The sequence below is a fragment of the Fusarium subglutinans genome (assembly GCF_013396075.1).
Source record: "Fusarium subglutinans strain NRRL 66333 chromosome Unknown NRRL66333_c0000193, whole genome shotgun sequence".
Classification (NCBI taxonomy): Eukaryota; Fungi; Ascomycota; class Sordariomycetes; order Hypocreales; family Nectriaceae; genus Fusarium; species Fusarium subglutinans.
The window spans coordinates 49,948-72,638 of NW_023502256.1; the positions used below are offsets into that span (position 1 = coordinate 49,948).

Genomic DNA, 22,691 nt, shown 5'->3' on the forward strand with positions numbered 1-22,691 from the left:
GAAGAAGAAGAAGAAGAAAAATCCCCAAACAGAAGGATTCCGAGGTTCTGTTTAAGGGTCTATCTGCTGGTTCGATGGCAGTGAAGCGAGGTCGGCAGTCGCCGGCGCAGCTCAGCTAAGACAGTTGAGGAAATTTTCCAGTGGCAAGCGATTGCGATTGGGCGATGAAATGGAGTCGGTGGGTGATTGATTCCTCTGATTGGGTGGGCCTCAGACTTTCCGAACTTGACCGACCACGCCGCGTGCACATGCTCAGTTAGGTATACCAACGCTCTCATTGGCAATTGCTGTTCTATCTACCTTACTCCGTAAGATTCTGGTCCTTGGCGCTCAGCCTTTTAACTATCGTCTCTTCCCTCCCCAACGGTCGACTTGCCTCTTGTGTTACTCTACTCCTTCAATTCAAATCCTCTCGATACCCCTTGTCTTGCTGTTCGTGATTTGCGTTGTTTCATCTTCCTATCGCCATCCTTCCGACCTGTTCCGCCCATCACAAGGACCCCCAGTTAACCCGTCCGTTGAATTTTTGGCCACCTTACCCCCGAGGCCCGCCATCTGTTTCGCCCTGAAACTTTTGCTCTTCATCCTTTCAAGACCAGCCATCGTCTCTCCAAAACAACATCAATCGTAATCGGCATCATGTCTTTCTCCAGCCTTGTTCAGGACTTGAGCCTTCGCGACTCCAATGGCGCTCGGCGCCCTCAGATCCCCGGTCCCCGCTCATCCGCCTCGACTTTCGATGACCGAGCTTCACACGTCTCGCGTGCTATGTCCTACACCAGCACTGCTGCCACCAGCGTCAGCATTTCCGGCGACATTTCAAGCCAGCTTCATGGTGGTTACTTCCACCCTCTGGCCCGGTCATGGCAGGCCGAGCGCCAACTCACAAAGGTATGTAGCGTAATTGAGCCCTTGGGTACTAGGCCGAGGTGGCTAACAGGATGTGTATAGTCCATGCTCATCTACCCTCTCTTCGTCACCGATGGCGAAGGCGATATGATTCTCGTCCCTTCTCTACCCGGCCAGCACCAGCTCAGCTGTGACAAGCTGATTCCCTTCCTCGAGCCTCTCGTTCATAAGGGCCTCCGCTCTGTTATGCTCTTTGGTGTCCCCATGCAAACTGGTACAAAGGACGCTCTAGGTACCGCCGCCGACGACCCCGAAGGACCTGTTATCAAGGCCATTCAAATCATTCGCCGCCGTTTCCCACAGCTCTTCATCTGCTGTGATGTCTGTCTTTGCGAGTACACTTCTCATGGCCACTGCGGTATTCTCCGTGATGATGGCAGTCTGAACAACCAGTTGTCTGTCGACCGTATTTCTGATGTCGCCATCGCTTATGCTAAGGCTGGTGCTCACTGTGTGGCTCCTTCAGACATGAACGACGGCCGCATTCGCGCCATCAAGCTTAAACTGATTGAGGAGGGAATTGCCCACAAGACCGTTCTTATGTCGTACTCGGCCAAGTTCTCAGGCTGCTTGTATGGCCCCTTTCGAGATGCCGCCGGCTCAGCGCCTTCATTTGGTGACCGCAAGTGCTACCAGCTTCCTCCCGGTGGCCGTGGTCTCGCACGACGTGCCATCGTGCGAGATATCAATGAGGGAGCCGATATCATCATGGTGAAGCCTGCTAGTCAGTATCTGGACATTATCAGTGATGCCAAGGACTTGGGTAAAGATCTTCCCGTGGCTGCATACCAAGTCAGTGGCGAGTATGCTATGATACATGCCGGTGCCAAGGCTGGAGTCTTCGATCTCAAAGCGATGGCTTTCGAGTCAACAGAAGGCATTCTTCGAGCTGGCGCTACTATTGTGGTCAGCTACTTCACCCCTGACTTCCTCGACTGGCTCGAAAACTAGGGTTTGCAAATTATACATGACATACAATAAGATTTATTTCAAGGCGTTGGCAGGTGTTTTGGACGAAAATGTGGGCGTTTCATAAACGAAGAAATGGAATAAGGGAAGGGAATTGATTGTGTTCTATCAAAAAGGACTATACGAATGGGATCAAGAATCACTCGCTATAATGAAAGACAATATATACATACGAACTTGAAATGACTTGCTTTCACTGGTGCTTGTTACCTATACATCACATCGATAATCTCAGTAATTTCAGCAAATATAGCTAGGTAATGAATGGGTTGAGAGGACTGCAGGCTGAGTTCGAGATGAAATACAGATTGTATAGCGCGGTGGGCGATCGAAGCGTATCTGTCAGGCTCGACCATTGCTGCTGAGATTCGGTTTTGGGCGAATGACCAGCACAGATGACGTGTCGTTCGTTCAAATCTATCAAGATGAGGTCGACGAGAAACTAGATGGCTGGCCGTGAAGCGGCATAGTGATAGTCGTGTCGATCACAGCACACTCTGGAGCCATGGGGCATGGAGCATGGAGCATGGACAGAAGCAGGTCCACAGGGCGATGTCGACAAGATTAGTAGATGCGAGATAGAACCTTGCAAGCTTATATGTTTTACGGTACGAGGTTAGCGAGGGTTGGTGCCTTGTGATACTTATTTGCTTAAGGTACTGAGTTGGCAGATTGAAGCCCATATAAAATCATCAATGTCGAGGTATACAGTGCATAGCGCCTCATGCATAAATTCAAGAATACGGTATCAGGACGCAACACGAACACTGTCTACTCGCCAACCCCTATCGTCTACGTTGGAAATCTGGGTCCGTCCTCTTGTTTTTGTCGTCGTCAGCTGTGAGCTCATGATGCGCTGTGTTGACGCGCCGGGAGCTCTCCCTTCCCTGAAGCGCCGCCCAGTTTTTCTCCACATGGGAGTTCAGTTGTAGTATCAGAGAGAGCGAAGAGAGACAAGCTTTATTGGGAGTTTCATGTTGACAATTGAGATCGGTCCCAGAAGAGGATGTGAGATCGAAGTCTGGACGAACCAACATACGAACCAACAAGTTTGCCAAGTATTGATCGACTACGTATCAAGTTAGTACCGTATCCTCCATGATCTCTCGGTTCACGTAGAACTCGACTCAGCTCGCCGCATTAGTTATTCTAGAGGTTATACATAATTAGCTCTTTTACGGTTTAGGATGGTGTTATGTTTGAGTTACGCTTCACCCGGGAATTTAGTCGAGCTGTAACGCCGGGAATACTACCTTGTGTGCCGCCGACCGTTCGTCTTAGATGGCAGTTTGAAGTGGTGCAGACGACAGGTGATGATGGGCCGTGTGATCGCCAGGGCGGATTTCCCATCTTGCAAAACTGAGGATGTGCTGTTCCTCAATGGCTCTGTCGTAAAGTCGAAGCCGCTTAGCCGTGCCAAACATTTATATGTAACCCTTGAAGCTGTCGGCTGTGTACTGTTCAGATGAGGCAATATCTGGTGCACCGTTGGAATGCTTGCATCACAGTCTAGGTATCCATAGCAGTTGAGAGGGTATGTGAGGCTATAGTACCTCACTGCTCACGTACGCGCGTTTCTGAGGGAGCATCCCAGTATCTGGAACCCTACATGTTGTAGATAATTGGGCCTGGAGGGACGTTATCATATTTGTGTGGTGGGTCCATGTCGAGGCGGGTTCAACGTCAAATGCAAATGAAGAAGAAGAACAAAGCCATTGGGATGAATTGGCAAGCATCTGAGAGCCTGTAATTACTAGACTATGCGTCAAAGATGAAAATATCTAGTTTTAGGAAGTCAGGAATAATCCTATGAAAAAAGGTATGCAGTTGAAGTTATCCAGTAGACGGAAATAAAGAAACGGACAGGTTTACCGGGGTAAAAACCTTGGCTTTTGCTTAGCCAATGCTTAATTAGTATTTACCTGAACTGACACCCCAGTTTTAAAATAGATGTCTCACCTTGGCGTGGAAAATCAAGGTACTCCGTATCATGGCTTTGTCTTTGTCAGCGGATGCCGTCGGAAACCTCTGTTGTCTTTTGATACACACATGATGTTTTAGGTGCGTTTCTTAGAGCCGCATTATCCATCTATCTACCTACCTTACCTTATACAACGATTGAACGTTGTGGAATTCTACCATCATGACACTTTCTATTTCATGCTTAAACTGATTTATGAGGAGACTCGGTTATCGGCATCATATCAAGCACTTGCCATGCAATCATCAACCACATTTTGCTATACAAACTCCACAAAGATGCTGCAGATCGCCATTCTTCGCCCCTGGTCCTGACTAGTATGCGGCTTGAACTGTCGAAGATCGGTAGATGGGTGGGCAATGTGGATATGCATTCATAGCATTTATAACCTGTGTTATACCATTATGTATGCACATGAGGAACCGAAGCAGGGCGTTTCAAGGCAAACCAAGTCGTTGAAACAAAGCGTGTCTCCAGTGATAGACGTTTGGCTCACGGGACGGTGCAAGTTGATAGGCTGCCTCTCTGTTCGTGCGAGCAACTGGAGCTGAAGCTGGAACGGGAACTGCAAGTGTCTGTCACTTGTATCGTAGTGATACTGTGAGATACTGTATGACCCTGACGCCCAGCCCCAACACTATGTATACCGTAGTCTGCCTTTTCCCTGTTTCCTTCTCTTCTGCGTCGTCGTCGTCGTCGTTGTCGTAGCCCTTTGTTCTCTACATCAACGGCCGTGTTTCTTCAGTACCTACCTACAAGAGACTACAAGAGATCCCCTGGTGGCCATCTCTTGGCATCTCAAGTCCTCGCTCTCATCCTCGTTTCTTCCTCCACAGCTGATCTCTCGGCAAATACTCGTCCAGTTCCTCCAGTTTTTGTTTACTTTGGTCAAAACCGTTCCATTTGTTTGCGACACCAGCCACTGAACGATTATTACGCTCCTTCCATTTCTGTCGTTTTCTGTTCCACGCTTTCCATTTGGTAACCCACGCCCTCTTTCCCTCTTTCCCTCTTTCCCTCTTTCCCTCTTTCCCTCTTTCCCTCTTTCCCTCTTTCCCTCTTTCCCTCTTTCCCTCTTTCCCTCTTTCCCTCTTTCCCTCTTTCCCTCTTTCCCTCTTTCCCTCTTTCCCTCTTTCCCTCTTTCCCTCTTTCCCTCTTTCCCTCTTTCCCTCTTTCCCTCTTTCCCTCTTTCCCTCTTTCCCTCTTTCCCTCTTTCCCTCTTTCCCTCTTTCCCTCTTTCCCTCTTTCCCTCTTTCCCTCTTTCCCTCTTTCCCTCTTTCCCTCTTTCCCTCTTTCCCTCTTTCCCTCTTTCCCTCTTTCCCTCTTTCCCTCTTTCCCTCTTTCCCTCTTTCCCTCTTTCCCTCTTTCCCTCTTTCCCTCTTTCCCTCTTTCCCTCTTTCCCTCTTTCCCTCTTTCCCTCTTTCCCTCTTTCCCTCTTTCCCTCTTTCCCTCTTTCCCTCTTTCCCTCTTTCCCTCTTTCCCTCTTTCCCTCTTTCCCTCTTTCCCTCTTTCCCTCTTTCCCTCTTTCCCTCTTTCCCTCTTTCCCTCTTTCCCTCTTTCCCTCTTTCCCTCTTTCCCTCTTTCCTTGGGGTTCCTGGGCCACCTCCTTCCTCTTTTTCCCATCTCTACCAGACCAGGACCGTCCAAAAGGTCTCTCTGGACTTTCAACCATGAGTCGTCATTCTCATTCTATACACTCACTCTCTGAAGAGGAGAAGATGGGATTGCTCGATAACAGGTCTGTCTCCGACGTTGACAGTGAGAGTGGTCGAGATGATCATGACCACCATCGCCTTCACTTTGAGAAATGGGCCGGCCCCATTCTCGCTCCCGTGGACTACGTTCGTTCAACCCCTTGGAGAGTTTACCTAGTTCGCTTCGCCTGGTTCTTCGTTCCCAGTTATCTTCAGGGACGACATGTTCGGGAACAGATTCGACCCGCCAAGCTCGCTCCTACAGCCTACCTCGACGGTATGCGAGGTGTTGCCGCCCTCGTCGTCTTGTTCTGTCATTTCTTCTACCAGGCATTCGTCATCGCCAAAGGTTGGGGCTGTGACGATGCCCACTACAACATCTTGAAGCTGCCAATTATCCGATTGTGGTATCAGGGCCCTCCAGCTGTCTGTCTTTTCTTTGTCATCTCGGGTTATGCCCTCTCCTATCGACCTCTCAAGCTCATCCGGGGTATGAACATCCAGGACTTCTCGACTACCATGAGTTCTCTGGTGTTCCGACGAGGCATACGTCTATACCTTCCAACCGCTATCTCCACCCTAATGATCGTCTCCTTCATCCGCTTGGGTGTTTACGAATGGACGAGAGAGTTTGCCATGGATCGTACTTTCATGAGGAACGTCAGAGAACCTCATCCTTCACGTCTCCCTACAAACCATGCTCAGTTCGCAGAGTGGGCAAAGGATATGTTCGATTTTGTCCATGTCTTCGGCTGGAAGACCCACGGTGGAAGCACCAGTAGGCCGAAACATTCCACTTGACTAAATCCTACTAACCATTATCTAGACTATGACCAGCATCTGTGGACCATCCCTGTTGAGTTTCGTTGTTCGCTGTATCTCTTCCTCACCCTAATAGCCACTGCTCGACTTCGAAGCCAGTACCGATTCATCACGGTTTCCGGCATAATGCTCTTTACCTACCGAAATTCACGTTGGGAATTTCTCATGTTCCTCTGCGGCATGGTCCTGGCTGAGATTGATCTTATACGCGGCGCCCACGTCTCACCTCCTGCTCTTCCCATCGAGGAGAAGACCCAGTTTAATCAACGCCGTTGGTACCAGAGCGCTTTCTGGGCAATTTTTAGTGTCGCAAGCTTATATCTTATGAGCCAACCCGATGAGGGTGGTGATCGAACACCGGGCTGGATCTACCTTACGTCGCTGATTCCTAAGTGGTGGGCGGCTGAGAAGTACAGATACTGGCAATGTACGGGTGCTGTTATGTTTGTTCTCGCAGTGAGCCGCTCGTCTAACTGGCAGCGCGTATTCAACTCGGCGTTCGTGCAGTACTTGGGCAAGATCTCCTATGCCCTTTATCTTATGCATGGACCCGCCATTCATGCTGTTGGATATCATTTCGAAAAATGGTCCTATAGCGTGACGGGCACCGAGGGGCACCGCTTCACTGCTGGTTTCGTCCTGAGTTCGTTATTTGTGATTCCAACTATCTTTTGGTGGGCTGATATATTCTGGCGAGCGGTCGATATCCCAACGGTCAAATTCGCAAAATGGTGGGAAAGCAAGCTTATTGTTAAGTCGGACTAGAGTTCATGGCACCGGAAGAAAACTGATTCGTGATATTCGGTGTTTGAGGTTAGCGTTTTGCAAGCTTTGGTTCTACAGAGGCTGGTCTTCGTTCCGAAGACCTATTCCGCGGCGTTTGGGTGGTTGATTTCTATCGCACAAGGGACAGAGGGAGGAGTCCATTTCTTTCATCCCCGGAGAGGTCTGTGAGATGTCGTGACTTGGTGGCATCCAGACGTTCCGTTCAGTTGCTAAAACAGTACCATATTAAAAGAACTGTTAGATCATTTTGTGTGCGAAGATAGGTGCAGAAAGGTCAACAAAATACAACCACTTCTATTTCGAGCTTTATCGTGTGTGCATCGGCTATACCTCTCTTGGCGATTACCCAAGCTCTTGGGTCCTTTTCTATATGGTTTTTCTATGGTAAATAGGACTGGCAATCTAGTCATCGTTAGATCGTGCATACACCCGTTTGCCTGCCACCCATGTCTCCTTAACTTTGAGGGTGCGTAAATCATCTATGTCATAAGACTCGATAGATTTATCAAGGACAACCCAATCAGCCAGAGCACCGTCGCGGATGACACCAGCGCGACTATCGAGAAATGCCCCATAAGCAGGAGCTCCTGTGAATCCCCACATCGCTTCATCCAAGCTCAGTGTCTCTTGTGTGTGCCAGCCATCAGGGCTATCGTCTGTTCCACGACCCGTATGCGGACTTCGACGGGTTACGGCGGCGTAGATGCCCTGAAATGGGTTGGGGGGCTCGACAGGAAAATCACTACCCAGAATCGGATGGGCAGAAAGAACAGAACGCATCCGGTAGGCGGAGGATGAGAGACGGTCTTTGCCAAGACGAGCAAGAGCATACTTCATGTCTGATGTTGCGTGTGTGGGTTGGATAGAAGGAATGATACCGACTTCTCGAATCCGTCGCTGATCATCCGGGTGAATTATTTGGGCGTGCTCAATGCGAAAGCGATGACGAGCTTGACAAGAAGCACGTGCTTCAATCTGGTCGTGAGACCCATTTGCGGGCTGGTCCGGAGTCGAAGGGTGTGCGCCCTGAGCAGTAGCCTCATGAAGACACTGCTGGACAAGAGCCGCCTCAAGAGCGTCAACAGCGTTACGATTGGCAAGATCACCGATAGCATGGATATTGACCTGGTATCCGTCAGCTGCCCAGCGCTTGGTCACATCGGTAAGAGCAGAGGCGTTGATAAGGAGCGAGCCTGATGTCCACGGGTGATCGGAGTACGGTTCGAGCATGGCGCTGCCCCAGCTTCCGAGAGCGCCGTCTATCTGAGGTTAATCACTACCTTTGATAATTTTGATGGAGACACGTACCCGCAAATAGCTTTACACTCTGAACTGCAAAGCGATCATCGTCTCGGGCGAACTTGACAGCTTCCTCTGGGCAGTACGAGTTACGCTGAGGACATTCCAACATTGCGTAGACACGAAGGGTCCAGTCGTCCCCCGAAGAGAGCTCGTTATAGAGATTTAAGGTATCTGGAGTTGCTCCAGCATCGTGCATGCCAACAAGACCAACCTCGTTAAGGCGCTTCATGGCGGTCTTGACTGTACGAGCCTTGAAGTCCCGGCCAGGCTGAGGCCAAATTGAGATGACCAAGTCCATGGCGTTATCGCAAAAGACACCGAGGCCAGGGTCGCGGATGATCTCACCTCCCGGGACAGTTTCAGGGAGGTTTGAAGGAAGGAGATCGAGAACAGGCTTGGAAACCCAAGTGCAGTGAACATCAATGCGATCAAGCATGAGATAGATGCCGCTGAGCTCTGTATCCTGCGTGATATCTGCCTATGGAACTTCTTAGTGTGTGACGGGAAGCTGAGAGATATGAGTATCTTACAGCTGTAGGCATACGCCCAAAAAAGGTCTGATCCCATCCAACTCCGCGAACCCAATTATCTTTCGATCCGGCACCAGGGTTGGCAGAGATATAGTCTTTAATCCTCGCACGCGCCTCCGCGAGAGATTGGGCACCAAACAAGTCAACAGAGTGGAGGAACTCTCCGTACTGGAGCAAGTGACCATGTCCATCCCAGAGTCCTGGAATCACATAACCATCTATCGTGGGCTGGTCAGCGTCTCGTGGACCAACAGCAGTAAAGACACCATCCGCAACAGTAAAACATTGAGCTTCAGCCTGATCAGGATCATGAGTTCGGATGGAATTATAACAATATGTTGCTGATTCTCCCTCGTCCGAAGCTGTGAGTGGCTGTTGAAGACGATACGCAACAGCAAAAGCGACAACTATGAGGGGCAGGACGAGTCCCCATCTGACCAAAGAGGCTGTGACAGCCATCGTCTAACGCGTGACTTATAACTGAACTGCTACTCCTGAAGTAAGTAACAGAGCCTAGTTTTGTAAAGGCATTTGGATCTTTTTGAAGATGGCGATGTTGGGGTGATGTGGGAGACATGATTTGATATGATAGCTGCATGTTATCGATAAGAATTTCATTGATCTTTGTGGGGGAAGCTGCATTAATACGCAGAAAGAGGTTTTCTTCTTAAAGTTTGATTTAGGTGTAGTAGTACGTATCATAGAAAAGAAAAGATTAGGTATGTCTCTATAAGATACATTCATAGAATTATCGCATACAAATGTGCCTTGCTTCCATTTAAATGTATGGAAAAGATTTGTGTCAGCGAGGGATCCTTGCCTAATTGCATCCCAATCGTGAGCTTACCCCAGAGTCCTAGCTCTCCACACTAATTCGTACCTTAATTGAATCACCACACAGATTCTCCCCAGCGCTGATTGATTGCACAAATGTTGACCTATGTGATATACTTCTAAGGATACGTAAGTGCTGCGAATAGCAGCTCTATCGTTCGCTCTCAAACACCAAACTCAACTGGTCTCCAAACAATAGGAGATAGACACTTGGTGTGACTGTTTGTGATGACTTGCAATAACTACTGGCTGAATACGGCAAACAAGACGCTGCCGTGGCTGTTACACTGAATACCTAGGTAGGTAGGTAGCCTACCTATATCTATATGTTTAGATGCTTACCTGGAGCTGTCTATATAACCAATCACACGGCACTGGCCGACTTAATCCGACAGTGTCAGATTGACTTTCTTTAGGAAGCTTCCCATCCACCTTTAACACATCAGCAACAACAGTAACGATAACTGTCATCTTTGAAATCTCGCCATCTATGAACAAGAAAAGACTAAACCCCAAAAATGGCTCTATCGCGAGCTGAACTCGAGTCCATCGTGGCTGTTCATGTTCGAGAGCCCCTTGCAGCCGACACCCTCACAGCCGCTTTCAAATCCAAACCCTTCATCCCTATTGAATCGATCATCAACCTCCGCGATCTAGGTGCCGTTCCTGGCAGTGCCATACGCCCTGGGTATATCTTCCGTTCTGGTATGCTTGACGCCGCCGCCGCCGCCGACCCAGAAGCTATGGCCTGGCTCACTGCCAACGTCAAGACTGTCTTTGATCTTCGCAGCAAGGAAGAGCGAGCTACGTACCCCAGTCCCAAGATAAGCGGCGTCAAGTCTGTCTTCTGCGAGCGTGTTGCTGAATACCCCCAGCCTAGTCCCGCTGACTTTGCTATTGATGATGGCAGAACTGCTTGGAGGAAGCAGTTGATGGCTGTCATAGCGGCGTACAAGCCCTCTATCCGAGCAGTCCTCGAACACGTGAGAGACAACCCGAACGAGCCCTTTCTCTTTCACTGCACTGGTAGGAAAACCACGTTTCTGTCCAAAGGGTGTGAAACTAATCGTAAAACTGAGCTATAGCTGGCCGTGACCGCACGGGCGTCATGGCAGGGCTCCTGCAGACCCTTGCCGGCACAAAGCAACAAGACGTCATCTTCGATTACATGCTATCACGGATTGGTATCGAGCCAGCTCGCGAGCGTCTACTCTTGTTCATCTTGGCAAACATTGATGTGAAGAGCACTGAGGAGCCTGGCTTTTGGAACATGGTCAGCCTACGCCCGAGCTTTTGGGAGGCTTTTGGTCAAGGTGTCAAAGCCGAGTATGGAGGATGGGACGGCTACGTGAAGGGCCTTGGGTTCTCAACCAAGGATCTGGAAACCATCAAGAAGAACTTGCAGGCTTAACGATGTCATGGCCGGATGCTATCCCCTGAAGGCAGGGCAGTACAGTATCGGAAATGGTTAAAGTTGGCTAAAATGAGGTTTATCGCTGTACAATTTTACTATCTCCATTGCGTCTGGGTAGGATACGTTGAAATAACCATAGCGCGATCTAAGGGACTTGAGGAAGCAATGGATCGAATGGAAGTTGGAAATGTTGGATATTCTCTTCTAGGTAATCCATTCATGGTTGATCTTCTTGCCCATCATCATCATCATCATCATCATCATCATCATCATCATCATCATTTCATCCCAATATCTCACTTAAGGGGACAAGAAATGATGAGTCCTATTAATAGACGCAATGGTAGCCCAACTTTAACACACTCATCGTCACTCAACTTTGTAAAGCCAGTCATTTATGTAAGACCGAGTATCCTACCTAATTCATCTGCAGCCCTATGACATCACCTCCACTGCTGGGGGCCCTGTCTGGGAACCCGTTGGACCCTGCATCTTGAGCAAGGGTCTAGTGCCCGCGTACCAATTAAACTGCATGGCATCCCATCTAGTGACGTTTCAGTACATCTTTAAAACGTCAATTCCGCCACTGTCCTGTAGACCCAACAGCCGATTCGTTCGTTCGCTCCCATCGTGATCTAAGCTGTATTTCCAAGTTTTGCTTCTCATCAAGGGGGCCTTTGGGCCATTCCATCTTTCAGGGTCCAACCAAGTTAGAGATACTGTAGTCAATAGTGGTGGTATCAACTCTTTTGGATCTGCAGACAACGAGATCTGCTGACCAGGTTTCCCTGACTAAGGTACCTACGTATTTCATCAATGATCGTAATAGGTGATGCAATGATTCTTGTCCAAGCATGGTTCCTTGCTCCAGTACGTTATGTTGCGCAACTAGGTAGGTATCCGAAAGTATATATAATATCTCGTTGCAACCATTCCTCAATATCGTTATCAGAATCATCAATACAACAACCCCACAAAAGCACAAACATTAGCACAGACAGTCACATACACACACACTATTGACTTCCCCTCCAATCTACCATTCAATAAACCACCCAATATGCCTCTCACACGAACTCACCGTCACACCGCTCCCCGTCGCTCCATCTTCAGCACCCGCCGCCGTGCTCCGGCCCATTCTCATCGTCATACAACAACCACCACAACCACAACCACAAAGCCCCGTCGCCGCGGCATGTTCAGCGGCGGTGCTAGTCGACGAACGCATGCTACAACCACTGCACCTGTTCATCACCACCAGCGTCGACCTTCCATGAAGGACAAGGTCAGTGGTGCCCTCCTCAAGCTCAAGGGTAGTTTGACTCGCCGACCCGGCGTCAAGGTATGTTCATTCTAACTGCTCTCGGGTCAACGGTATACTAACGTCATTAAGGCTGCTGGCACTCGACGCATGCGCGGCACTGATGGTCGTGGTGCACGCCACCACCGCTATTAAACTCCCCAAGTAACTTGTTAGTTATGTCAAGCGGTTCTCAAGTAGACCGAGGATACAGGAAATTCCGGAAGTCGAACGGAGTATGGAATAACGGACATTGAACTTATACACAAACATGTACGATTATGATAGCGTTGATACCCTTTACTGGGAGTTGAGGATAATAGTATGATTTGTTATACGGCTATAAACAAGCATGAGCTTGTACTGCCACTGCCAGTGACTTTATCTATGACAATCTCGCAGCTCGTCATAACCATATAGCCTTCCGGCTTTCTTCTAGTATCAGAACGGTTGCTGTTGTTTCTGCCCCTTAGTTGACTACAAATTATGCGCGTATTCCCATAGGCTTCCATCACCTGCGATGATTTCAGATTAATGCAAAGGTTCACGGACTGTCGCAGTGTTCCCAAGACCTGTCAATGTAGCTCGTCCACATCAGAAGGGGAAACACCAGCTGGACGATAAGGGGGCATCAACCGAATATCCTTGTGCAACTTGACCGAATTTTGTAGCACGTAAGGGCCTCGTACCAATTGGAGCATCGATGTTGAGGAGCCTCGGCGGTGGTGAACTTTCCCGCACATTGGATCAACCAGCTCGTCAATATTCGTGACCGACAAACGAGCTAAGCTCAATCTCTTCCTTTCACATGCCCTCAGGGAAGGGCTTGCGTCCATAGATTCCATTATAAGCTCATCCATGTCGTACTTGACAGGCTCAGAGACACGACCATGAGTATACTGCTGGAATTGGAGCTCCAACTTCTCTAGAGCTTCTTTGCTGGGCGACGGGTGTTTCTTCGTCCTGCTAGAGGTATGCAAGTCTCTCTTCGCTTTATCCGAAACTTGTCGAGCTTGAGTGATCGAATTAGCCAACACATCGCCAACAGGTTCCAAAAGCTTATGGCCGAAAAAGTGGTGTTGCCCGATTTCTTTTCGGCCAGTCGTCGATAAAGATCCCGGTCTCTCATTAAAATGAGTTTCTGGTATGTGCATATCGCTGTCCACGGAGCAGGAACCACTGCTCGACGTTGATGGGCGCTCGACTAGAATCCGAGGGGTTGAAGATCCGACTGGTGTACTGTTCAAGAACCTATCTTCAATGTTGTCGTCGAATCCCTTCTCGGATTCGAATGGATTGTATAGCGAAGGGGGAGGCGTCTTTGGATCATCGTGAGAACCTTGATTCAGCCGGTTGTCGAAACATGTTAGAGCTCGCCTATCAGCTCGTTCAGAGAACGGATCCTCCACAAGTTTTCCATTTCTGAGGGACTTTCCATCGTCTGCTAATGGCTTTCTGTTAACGCGACCTCCAACAATTTGCTGGACTTTACTTTTATTGAGGTTATCCCCTTCATTCAAGCGGAGCTCAATGTTGCTGATCGGAGAAGCGTTCTCAGTTGATGCATGTGAGCGAGGAGTAGGAACAAGGCTCCCTCGACTCCACCCATCACCTTGTTCATCGCCTAAGTGGGAGAAGGCCCGGGCCTGTGTTTCTTCGTGATTCACGGCTTTTGGATGGAAGCGATCCCAAGCATTCGAGACTTTTGCACGCACTTTCGACGGCACCATACGCGTGAATCTTGAGGTCGAGCAGTTGGCTTGTTGTGGCAAAGGCTTGAGTGCATTGGTAGCCGCCAGCATAGCGGCCAGTTTCCCACTAATTTCTTCACCAGCACACCGGTCTTGTATGCGAGGAATCTGGCATCCTTCTGCAACTCGATTTCTTGCATTATTGTCACAGGTTTCGAGCGCCACAGATGTCGCCAGTGCGAAGTCTTTGGTAGGGTGAAACTTGAGGGGGTCATAAGACAGCGATCTCGTAGGCACATGGCGGCGTTGTAAGCTTGTACTTGGTCGCTTCTGTGATGTATCCCTGTGTCTACCAGTCGTGGCAGCTCGTCTAGGAACTATTCCCACGGCTTTCGATGGCGAGTGCTTGCCCATGCGGGAGGCCCGAGGGCGAGTATCCAAAGACCTGAGTGGTGTTTTGATAGGTGACGGGAAATCCAGTGGCGGGATAGCTTGGTTGCCATCAATCGAGACCGAGTTTCTCGGTGTAGTGGTCCGGCGCTTTTTTGGAGACAAGTCTTCGCCTTCATTGGAGAGGCGCTCTGGTGTGGAATCGTCTAGTAGCCAGCTTGCCATTTCATCCGCAGTTTGCGGATCAACCATTGCTCTCTTCCGGGATGCTTGCTTGGAGGAATTGTTTACATGGAACTCTGCTTTCGAAAGAGTTAGAAATTTATCAAGGAAGACATGTGGGATAACATACGCAGCCGATCAGGTAGTAAAGGTTTTGGTATGGCTCTTTGGCGACGTGTTCCCAGCGCCCTCAGGATACTTCTATTTCTCTTCTTTCCGTATGTGATGGCAGTTGGCATCGTTGGTACTTGCTGTGATTAGAGTGTAGCGAGTGAGTGAGAAGAAGCGAATCAATGGCTCTATCCAGCGGTGATGAGCTGGAAAATTGGCTGTTATCAACCCAGACCATCCGTTGAGTGTGAAGAGAAGCCGAATGATATGCAAGCGAACAATGATGGGCGCATGCGGTTGGCAGTTTGTCGAAATAGGGTCAGAATCCTTTATCTGCAGTATGTCACTCGAACACCTTCATTTTTCTGCCAAAATGGATCGCCAGGCCCAAGTACAGGAACTTGATCGAGAAATGAGGTTGCAAGAGTTTGAGTGTAAGAGCTGAAAAACGAGTGAGTGAGTGGACGACCCGGTAAAGAATGAAAGAGGAAGGTTCACTTCATATGTATGTACCATGCCTAAGTTGGTCCCTTGCTTTACGTACATATGCCGGCAAATGAGGTGAGGTTGGAATTGCAGGAAGATAGGTACCTTTGGTCAGGATACATAGGAGCTATGTACTTAGAAAAGAGTTGAGAAAGAACGTTAGGTTAGTGAGATAATATAGTAGATACCGACCGAGAGTCGATATCACTGCCAAGCAGTGCTCGCAACAGTTGCCCTTGGTTTCAGGCAACTAACGTCCTTGTATTGGACACTGAGCTGACCTATGCCTAAGGTAAGCAGGTGGTATGCAGGTGTTTTTGTATGTCAATGTGGAGATCGTGATTCGAGGAGGAATTCCCGTGATACCTCTATGAGTAGGTAGTCGACGAGAGTAAAACCACGCTCCCTCCATATTTGTGAGCAGCCACTTGCAGCACCATCACACAATGGCCGTCATACGCCAAGATGCATAGTACTATGACGCCTCTTCGCTCTTTCCCGAACAGAGTTCAATATGAAGGCTATCGTGCAATGTTGCACTGCAGATTATGTCCTGGATGCGATTTGACGATTAGTACTAACTCAGAACCATGCTACCCCTGACTTACATCAAGCGACTTGGAAGGCGAGAAGTGTTTAATAACAACACGATATTTCCATCATGGAACCGAGAAGACGAAGCCTTCAAGACATAAAAGGCTTACAGACTCAATTTTAGCTTGTTCATAAGTGTCCAAAGAAGTCAATTACTGAATTATTCTTAGTTGTACATTATATTCACCAACCACTTTAGTATCCTACCGATGATAGCACAGTATAGCCGCATACTCAGACAAGGAAATCATAAAAAGACAACCGCAGCTTCAGAATTAGGCAATCATAGCTTGAGACAGTTCCCGTTCTTCTGCTCGTACAACTTGGTAACCTCATCCTGAAAACTGGCCCGAGACTTGGGGGCTCAGACGATGTACTCGAGTTCATGGAGCTTCGCAAAGTCTCTGAAGGCTTTATTCATCCGAAACACTGTTTCAAAACGAGTCACTTGCTTTGCAGATTGGAGGATGGCTGTAGTGAGATGATTTCAGTTGTTGCTCGCTGCCTACGTACTACCTAGGTACATTGGTGACGAGGAAGCACGTGATACCACAGCCACGAACGCGACTTGTGGCTGAACCTTTTTGTCTTGATCGTGGCGCATTTTCGCATCATCGTCGCCTCGCCGAACTACCAGAAATTTCTCTCGAACGACGGCGGGTCTACCACGCGAGATCGGGAGTAAACGGCAAGATAACCTGATTACGGTTTGCAATTCCATTATCAAGAATCACGATGTTCTGATTATGAATCTGGCTGGTTTCCCGCATCTTATAATTCCTTGAATCCAACACATTAAATCCGAAAGCTCCGACCAGTTACGATTAATTATCGCGCCTCTCATCCGTTTCGACCGACCACGAAGTTTCTCAACCACGTTCTCTTCGACTGTAAACCTACGACTCAGGAGGGCATTGGATTTTGCGGCTAAAGCGACCTCATTCGATAATCATGTTAAGACAACCTGTTCGCGGCGTGCGTGCGCCTTTGCGAGCCTTCAGCCAACCAGCTCAACAGGCAGCCTGGAATGGCGCATGGAGGAGACTCTTTACATCACAGTCGCAAAATAAGACCGCGCGTCAGCTTTTGAGATGGAAGGCCGTCCCTTGGGATAGTATGATGGCCAGACTGAGGAGCGCTCGCTTCGGTATCGGTTCTGCAACAACGCCAGGCATGCTCCAAGGCGTTTTAAGGCGTGGCTTTCGATTTACCACAAAGCGCAAGACAAACAAGAAGCCGACCGTTGGCGAAGCCGAGGAACCAAAAGGCCTCACCGCCAAACTCAAGAAGCTTACAAAGGAATACGGCTGGGTGACCGTTGGCGTTTACCTCGGGCTGACCGTTCTCGACTTCCCATTCTGCTTTCTGTTTGTTAGAATGGTCGGTGCTGATAAAATCGGTAAGATATTGCCGCGGCCTCACCTAGATCCGTCAACGAGGCCATGCGGTCCTTTATTCTCAGTGGGTTGCTAACTGATGCCGCCGGCGCTATTTAGGCGAGGTCGAACATCGTGTGATGTCGTCAATCAAGCAGATGATCCCCGATACTGTTCGGGAGGCCTGGCACACCTACTGGCAATCGTTTAAGAAGGCTGAGGCGAGAGCACTTGGCGATGACGATATCAGTGACAAGATGGAGATGGCCACATGGGGTGTCGAGAAGGCCGAGGAACGCAATCGTACAGATGCTAGTGAGTACTACCATTAGATTTTGCCCCTGGGCGCATGCATTAGGTGCTTCCCATCGCCCCTAACAGCTCGTGATGTGGGCAGCAGAGTGCGCTTGCGGAGTTGGTGAGAAAGGCTAACGACTCAATCTGCGACAGGTTTAGCAACTCAGCTGGCGCTGGCGTACGCCATTCACAAGAGCTTCATCTTCATCCGAGTGCCATTAACGGCCGCCCTAACACCCAAGGTCGTCAAGATCCTTCGATCATGGGGCTATCAGATCGGAAAGAAGAAGGCTTAGCTGGTCAAAGATGGCATCATAACGGTTCGAGACTGGAAACTCACAAGCCTCCAAACGCAGAAACGCTGTTTATGAAACGCTTGGCTTGGAGTGTAAGCCACTTAGACGGTATTTGTATAATTAGTGTAGTCAGTCCTTGGTGTTGGCTGGAATTATTGATGGATAGACTTGATTGTATAGTACAACTCCTTAACTCTGAAGCACACATCTGGGCATTTGTTTCCTGTGGCTGAATCACACGGGATGAAACATCTGGGCCGCAGACAGATCCAGCAAAATCGGCTGCACCGAGCCAGTGATCAGCCAACAGAATGGCTGTAGTTGGAAGCGTATTCAGGAACCGGCTTCGGATGGCCTAAGCCATTGAACTCTAACATGGAGGCGTCGAATAGGAGTGACCTGAATGGCACAATAGGAAACAGACGTGAAGAAGCCCAGACTTTCAATAATGGCCGTAAGAAGCTTGGCATGCCTCTCGTCCAGAGGAGGATAGTGCGCCGATAGATCTGCAACCGCAACGTTTTGAACAACGCCATGTGCTCCCATGGGGCGTTGTTTGAGATTATCTCGAGATGGCGGCGGCTAACTTGGAACTTTAGAATGGGCCTCGAAACGCCAAGAAGGTCACCAAGCAGCGAGCGGGGCGTCAATTGTGGACAAGAGGAAGAAGAAGGCGACTAGAAGTTCTGGAAGAGCCGTCAGTTGTGGATTTGGCAACCAGTCTCAACCGTGTTTGACCCACGGCGTTACGACTCAGGCTCAAGAGTCAGTTTGCTGATTGACTTTGATTTGCCCTGGCCGATGTCATAGCAAAGACCGAGCGAGTCGCGAAAGGATCCTCATGATTTCGGGGATCTGTAAAAGACTGGAAAGAAACCCGTTCGGAGGAAGTGGAGATCATCGTTGGTGCGAAAGTAAAAAGATCCTATTGCCTCTGAATATCCAGAACTGGAGCTAGTCCCGGGCGCTCATGTTTCCGTTGAATCCATGCGTGACAGGTCAAGAAAGTCAGGGTTCAAAATCAAGGTTCAGGTAACGTTGACCCCCCTGCAGTAATTAAAGAATTGGGGCGGGCTTTAGTGAGCGGGAATAACGGCTAGTTAAGTTGGCGATTGTTTCAAGTGCCTGACTCTTAGCGGTGGGAACTTACCAGGGTTGGTTTTGTTCCGCGGTTTTCGATAAGGTGGGCAGGTGGGCTTGCTTGATGATATGCATGCATGGAGGAGCATTGTCCACCTTGTGACTTTGGAGTTTGGAGAGAAACCTGCCAGCCTTTTACAGGCTCACTCCCTCGGATTCCTGAATTTCCCATAGTACATCACCTTCCATGATGGGACACATGGATAGATGTAAGGTACCTACCTAAGGTAATGTGCATAAGGTACCTACATAATCGGCGCTAAACAGCGGCTCCGAGAAGTGGGCTTGATACATTAGTAGTGTGATCCGCTGTTGGCCTTGCAATGGATGTTTAGACGCACGCGAGATGTCATTCACCGTTCTCGTTCTCGTGATTCAACCCTTTGATTTGGGGTTTTTGGTGTTTTCGCCCCTACTTATTTTCTTCTCTTCTCTCTTTCTTTTTTTTGTGTTTTTCTTTTTCTTAGTCTAAGCCCTGAAACTCGGACCGTTGAGGCATACATACTATACACTTATTGTGATGGCCTAAAACGGCAATCAATTCGCCGTCAGTAAGACAAATTAGCTGTCTACCATAAGAGAACAGCCAAAATCAAATAAAAGCCCAGATGCCCAGGCACGGATAGATGGCAATCAACCATATGCCTGCGATTGCCCGTGCAAGGGATCCCTGCAATGATCAACCCAACGGCTCAAACAAAACGTGGAGCATCCAGTTCACGTACTACGTAGTAAAGGCTTAGCAAGCAAACAGGGAGGCAAGCAATTCAACAAAGCAGGGAGAACAATTGGTGCTCGACAATAGAGTTTGGCGATGAAGCAGCGGTGGACACGCTTAGCCCAGTAGTGGACGGTCCGTGGAAATTACATGACAGGGCGAGTGGAACTCAAGATAATTCATGGTTGTTTAAAACGGACAGTTTACAGTATGAACAGTCACAACGTCAGCAGAACCCGAGAATAGCGTCAGGCTCAACCATCAGGCGGCGATTCGCCATGCCATGTGGGAAAAAGTGGCTCCTATTTGGTACATATGTAGCAAGGAGCACGGCCAAGGCCAAGGTAAGGTAAGGTACTAGTCGGCCACTGTAACATCGACGGTTGTGAGATGTGATGCGAAATCAAACTGAGGCAGGGGACCAGAGACTAAAGTGTTCTTCACCAGCCTTTTGATTCGTGACTTTGCCGCTCTTGGGACGGGAATCTTATGTAGTTGACCCGGCGCGTAGCTCGCCAATTCTCTTGTGCTTCACCATGCACCCAGGACCTGGTCTGGTCTGGTTCAGGTGGATAGTCATAACTCCGGAGCGTCAGGGTTGGCATCGACAATCACATGGATCATGATCCCCCACATGTTTTTCGGGACAAAGAGATCTGGAGTTGGAACTGGAGCGGAACAGCCTGTGGACCACTGCGGAAGAGACCCGGTCCAGCATCCATCTCAACTCAAGTAACAAAGTGTGTTTGTGTATCAAACGGTGACTTGTAATGACGCTTTAGTGCTGTTGCATCACCACTAACTAGTTACTAGTTACCGAACCGGTGAGAACAAAAGGTTGACTCAACGCAAAGAGATGGCAAGTGTTGGTTGTTGTCTCAAGGGTCACAGGGCACACTGATGACGATGTTGAGTCAGGCTGCTGCAACGTCGGAGAGAAATGGAAATGAGACTGGGAATAATAGTGCCACTTAGTGGAGGTCTTACTGATCGCTACATTAGCTTGATGTCTTGGCGATGATCCGTATTAGGCGCCCTGCTGAGAGGATGTAACAACCACGCACACAGCCCTTCAACTCTGATATTCTCTTTACGTGCCCAATAACCCCAAACACAGAGTAGGTAGGTATTTAGTGGCAGAACAATGGGATAGTGGCATTCAACAAAACTCAGTAGATACGAATAAACTTTGCTGTTCCCAAACGCTGGAACAACTGATACACAAGATGTGTGTCCAGACGGAGTCATAACAAAGCCAAACTTTTGGACCCTCAGGATGGTACAATTTGGTCGGAGCTTGGAAAGGAGAGCAGAAGGTGAGTTTTTGCTGTGGGACCTCGGACTATCGATGATGTCGTTCACTCTCATCACTTTTCAATACTGACAGTTCATCGAAGCCAGCCGGCTGAGCGGAGCCAAAGATTTTGAAGAAAAGTATGTATCGTGGCATGGATCTCTTTTCCAGTCGACGCGGCTCGCTCGCTTTATTGCCTGCTAGACTGTTTAAGTTAGGGTGATAAGGAGACGAAGCACGGCTGACTCAATCATATGGCCGCCAAGGCAGGAAATTCGAATAACCAAATTACCACGACAAATATAGTTCGGATAGTACCAGACTAGATAAGCAAGCGCCCCCATCGTCAGAGACAAGCGCGTGACAGATGTGCGAAGCAGTGCATACTCAAGAAAGTTAGCAACAGTCGGTGAGACATTTACATAAATCACCATATGCAACCTCGATGTGTTGTCAAGTACCAAGAAAGGACAACACGATGGATGAGCAAACATGCTCTATGCCGTGGCTGGCGGAGTCCAGAGTTTTAGAGTTTTAGGCGAAGTTCTCAAAGTTCTAACCCTTGGATAAGGGAGTCTCCGAATCCATGCCCGTGTTGAGTGGAGACAGGACGGAGGTTGTGGAGTATGAAAAGCGGAGATTCGGCATTGGAAGCCAATGTAAGTATGTACAGTTACGGACGGGAGTAAGGTACCGAGGAAGAAGCTCAAAGTACCATGTTCGCATCTCGAATCTGCCTTGCACAAAAGAGCTTTCTTCATCGTCAAAGTGTCTGTCTGTCAAAGTCTGCGCGGGTGCAGATGACAAAGTGCAAAACTTTCTGGTGGGCTAGTGTGCTAGGAGCAGCCAACCTGCATGTTGCAGCCCAACCGCCGTTCGATCATTACCTGTGTTAGCGGTTTGTTAAGCACGACGTAGAAACCCTATTTGGAAGAAGAAAAAAAGGAAAAAGAAAAGAAACCCTCTTGAGAGATGAGACTGCTGGCCGAGTGACAGGGCCTGCTGCCTGCCTGCCTGCCTGCATGCACATGCATGCAATTCTGTTCACGCTGTCTCAAAGAACAACAATGGCGCGGGACTGCTGCATTGCATTCCCGGCACATCGCCGTCGAGCTGCCAAATGCTGTGTCGTAATTGGCACTGCACCAAATCTGGATGGATGGATCTTAACAGTGCGTCTACCGTAGTTAGGCCATCAATGGAAATTGACGTGATGTCATAACGCTAGGTAAGCTACTGTACGTACAACAAACCCTGAAGTAAGTTACGGAGTACGATGATGACGCGACACCAAAAAGGACAGCAAACGAGAATCAATGGCGTATTTGATATTGTGAGGAAACTTTTTCCCTACTGGTCCCACAGAGGCTGGACTCTGGAAATTTGAGGAATGGAATCGACAGGGACGAAAGCCAAAGGAATGGACTATAGCTTAATCTGGGAGGAAAGGAGAAGCTTGGTGTTGGTACTAGAAAGAATCCAGAAGCATACGGTAGTGGGTATAAGGGTCGTCCTCAGTGACGCCAGGTGGATGG

The 22,691-nt window shown here is 48.9% G+C and overlaps 7 protein-coding genes across 7 annotated transcripts; 5 read left to right on the plus strand and 2 right to left on the minus strand.

The window, feature by feature from the left end:
- Window positions 1–639: 639 nt before the first annotated feature.
- On the plus strand, window positions 640–1,860 carry FSUBG_10848 (delta-aminolevulinic acid dehydratase; the record flags this gene model as incomplete). The annotated part of the gene is made up of 2 exons (XM_036675468.1): window positions 640–891; window positions 952–1,860. The coding sequence occupies 2 exons, from the start codon at window positions 640–642 to the stop codon at window positions 1,858–1,860; spliced, it is 1,161 nt and encodes a 386-aa protein (XP_036533675.1).
- A 3,669-nt stretch (window positions 1,861–5,529) lies between these two features.
- Window positions 5,530–7,140, plus strand: FSUBG_10849 (acyltransferase; the record flags this gene model as incomplete). The annotated part of the gene is made up of 2 exons (XM_036675469.1): window positions 5,530–6,331; window positions 6,380–7,140. The coding sequence occupies 2 exons, from the start codon at window positions 5,530–5,532 to the stop codon at window positions 7,138–7,140; spliced, it is 1,563 nt and encodes a 520-aa protein (XP_036533676.1).
- Window positions 7,141–7,563: 423 nt separating this feature from the next.
- FSUBG_10850 (amidohydrolase ytcJ-like) lies at window positions 7,564–9,452 on the minus strand (the record flags this gene model as incomplete). The annotated part of the gene is made up of 3 exons (XM_036675471.1): window positions 7,564–8,420; window positions 8,470–8,941; window positions 8,994–9,452. 3 exons carry the CDS (start codon window positions 9,450–9,452, stop codon window positions 7,564–7,566), a joined length of 1,788 nt encoding a protein of 595 aa, XP_036533677.1.
- An 893-nt stretch (window positions 9,453–10,345) lies between these two features.
- FSUBG_10851 (Tyrosine phosphatase) lies at window positions 10,346–11,238 on the plus strand (the record flags this gene model as incomplete). The annotated part of the gene is made up of 2 exons (XM_036675472.1): window positions 10,346–10,853; window positions 10,913–11,238. 2 exons carry the CDS (start codon window positions 10,346–10,348, stop codon window positions 11,236–11,238), a joined length of 834 nt encoding a protein of 277 aa, XP_036533678.1.
- A 1,063-nt stretch (window positions 11,239–12,301) lies between these two features.
- Window positions 12,302–12,697, plus strand: FSUBG_10852 (uncharacterized protein; the record flags this gene model as incomplete). Its single annotated transcript, XM_036675473.1, has 2 exons — window positions 12,302–12,583; window positions 12,635–12,697. 2 exons carry the CDS (start codon window positions 12,302–12,304, stop codon window positions 12,695–12,697), a joined length of 345 nt encoding a protein of 114 aa, XP_036533679.1.
- Window positions 12,698–13,116: 419 nt separating this feature from the next.
- FSUBG_10853 (uncharacterized protein) lies at window positions 13,117–14,874 on the minus strand (the record flags this gene model as incomplete). Its single annotated transcript, XM_036675474.1, has 1 exon — window positions 13,117–14,874. One exon carries the CDS (start codon window positions 14,872–14,874, stop codon window positions 13,117–13,119), a length of 1,758 nt encoding a protein of 585 aa, XP_036533680.1.
- A 2,112-nt stretch (window positions 14,875–16,986) lies between these two features.
- FSUBG_10854 (n-acetyltransferase NAT2) lies at window positions 16,987–18,004 on the plus strand (the record flags this gene model as incomplete). Its single annotated transcript, XM_036675475.1, has 3 exons — window positions 16,987–17,434; window positions 17,532–17,726; window positions 17,868–18,004. 3 exons carry the CDS (start codon window positions 16,987–16,989, stop codon window positions 18,002–18,004), a joined length of 780 nt encoding a protein of 259 aa, XP_036533681.1.
- Between the last annotated feature and the right edge of the window lie 4,687 nt (window positions 18,005–22,691).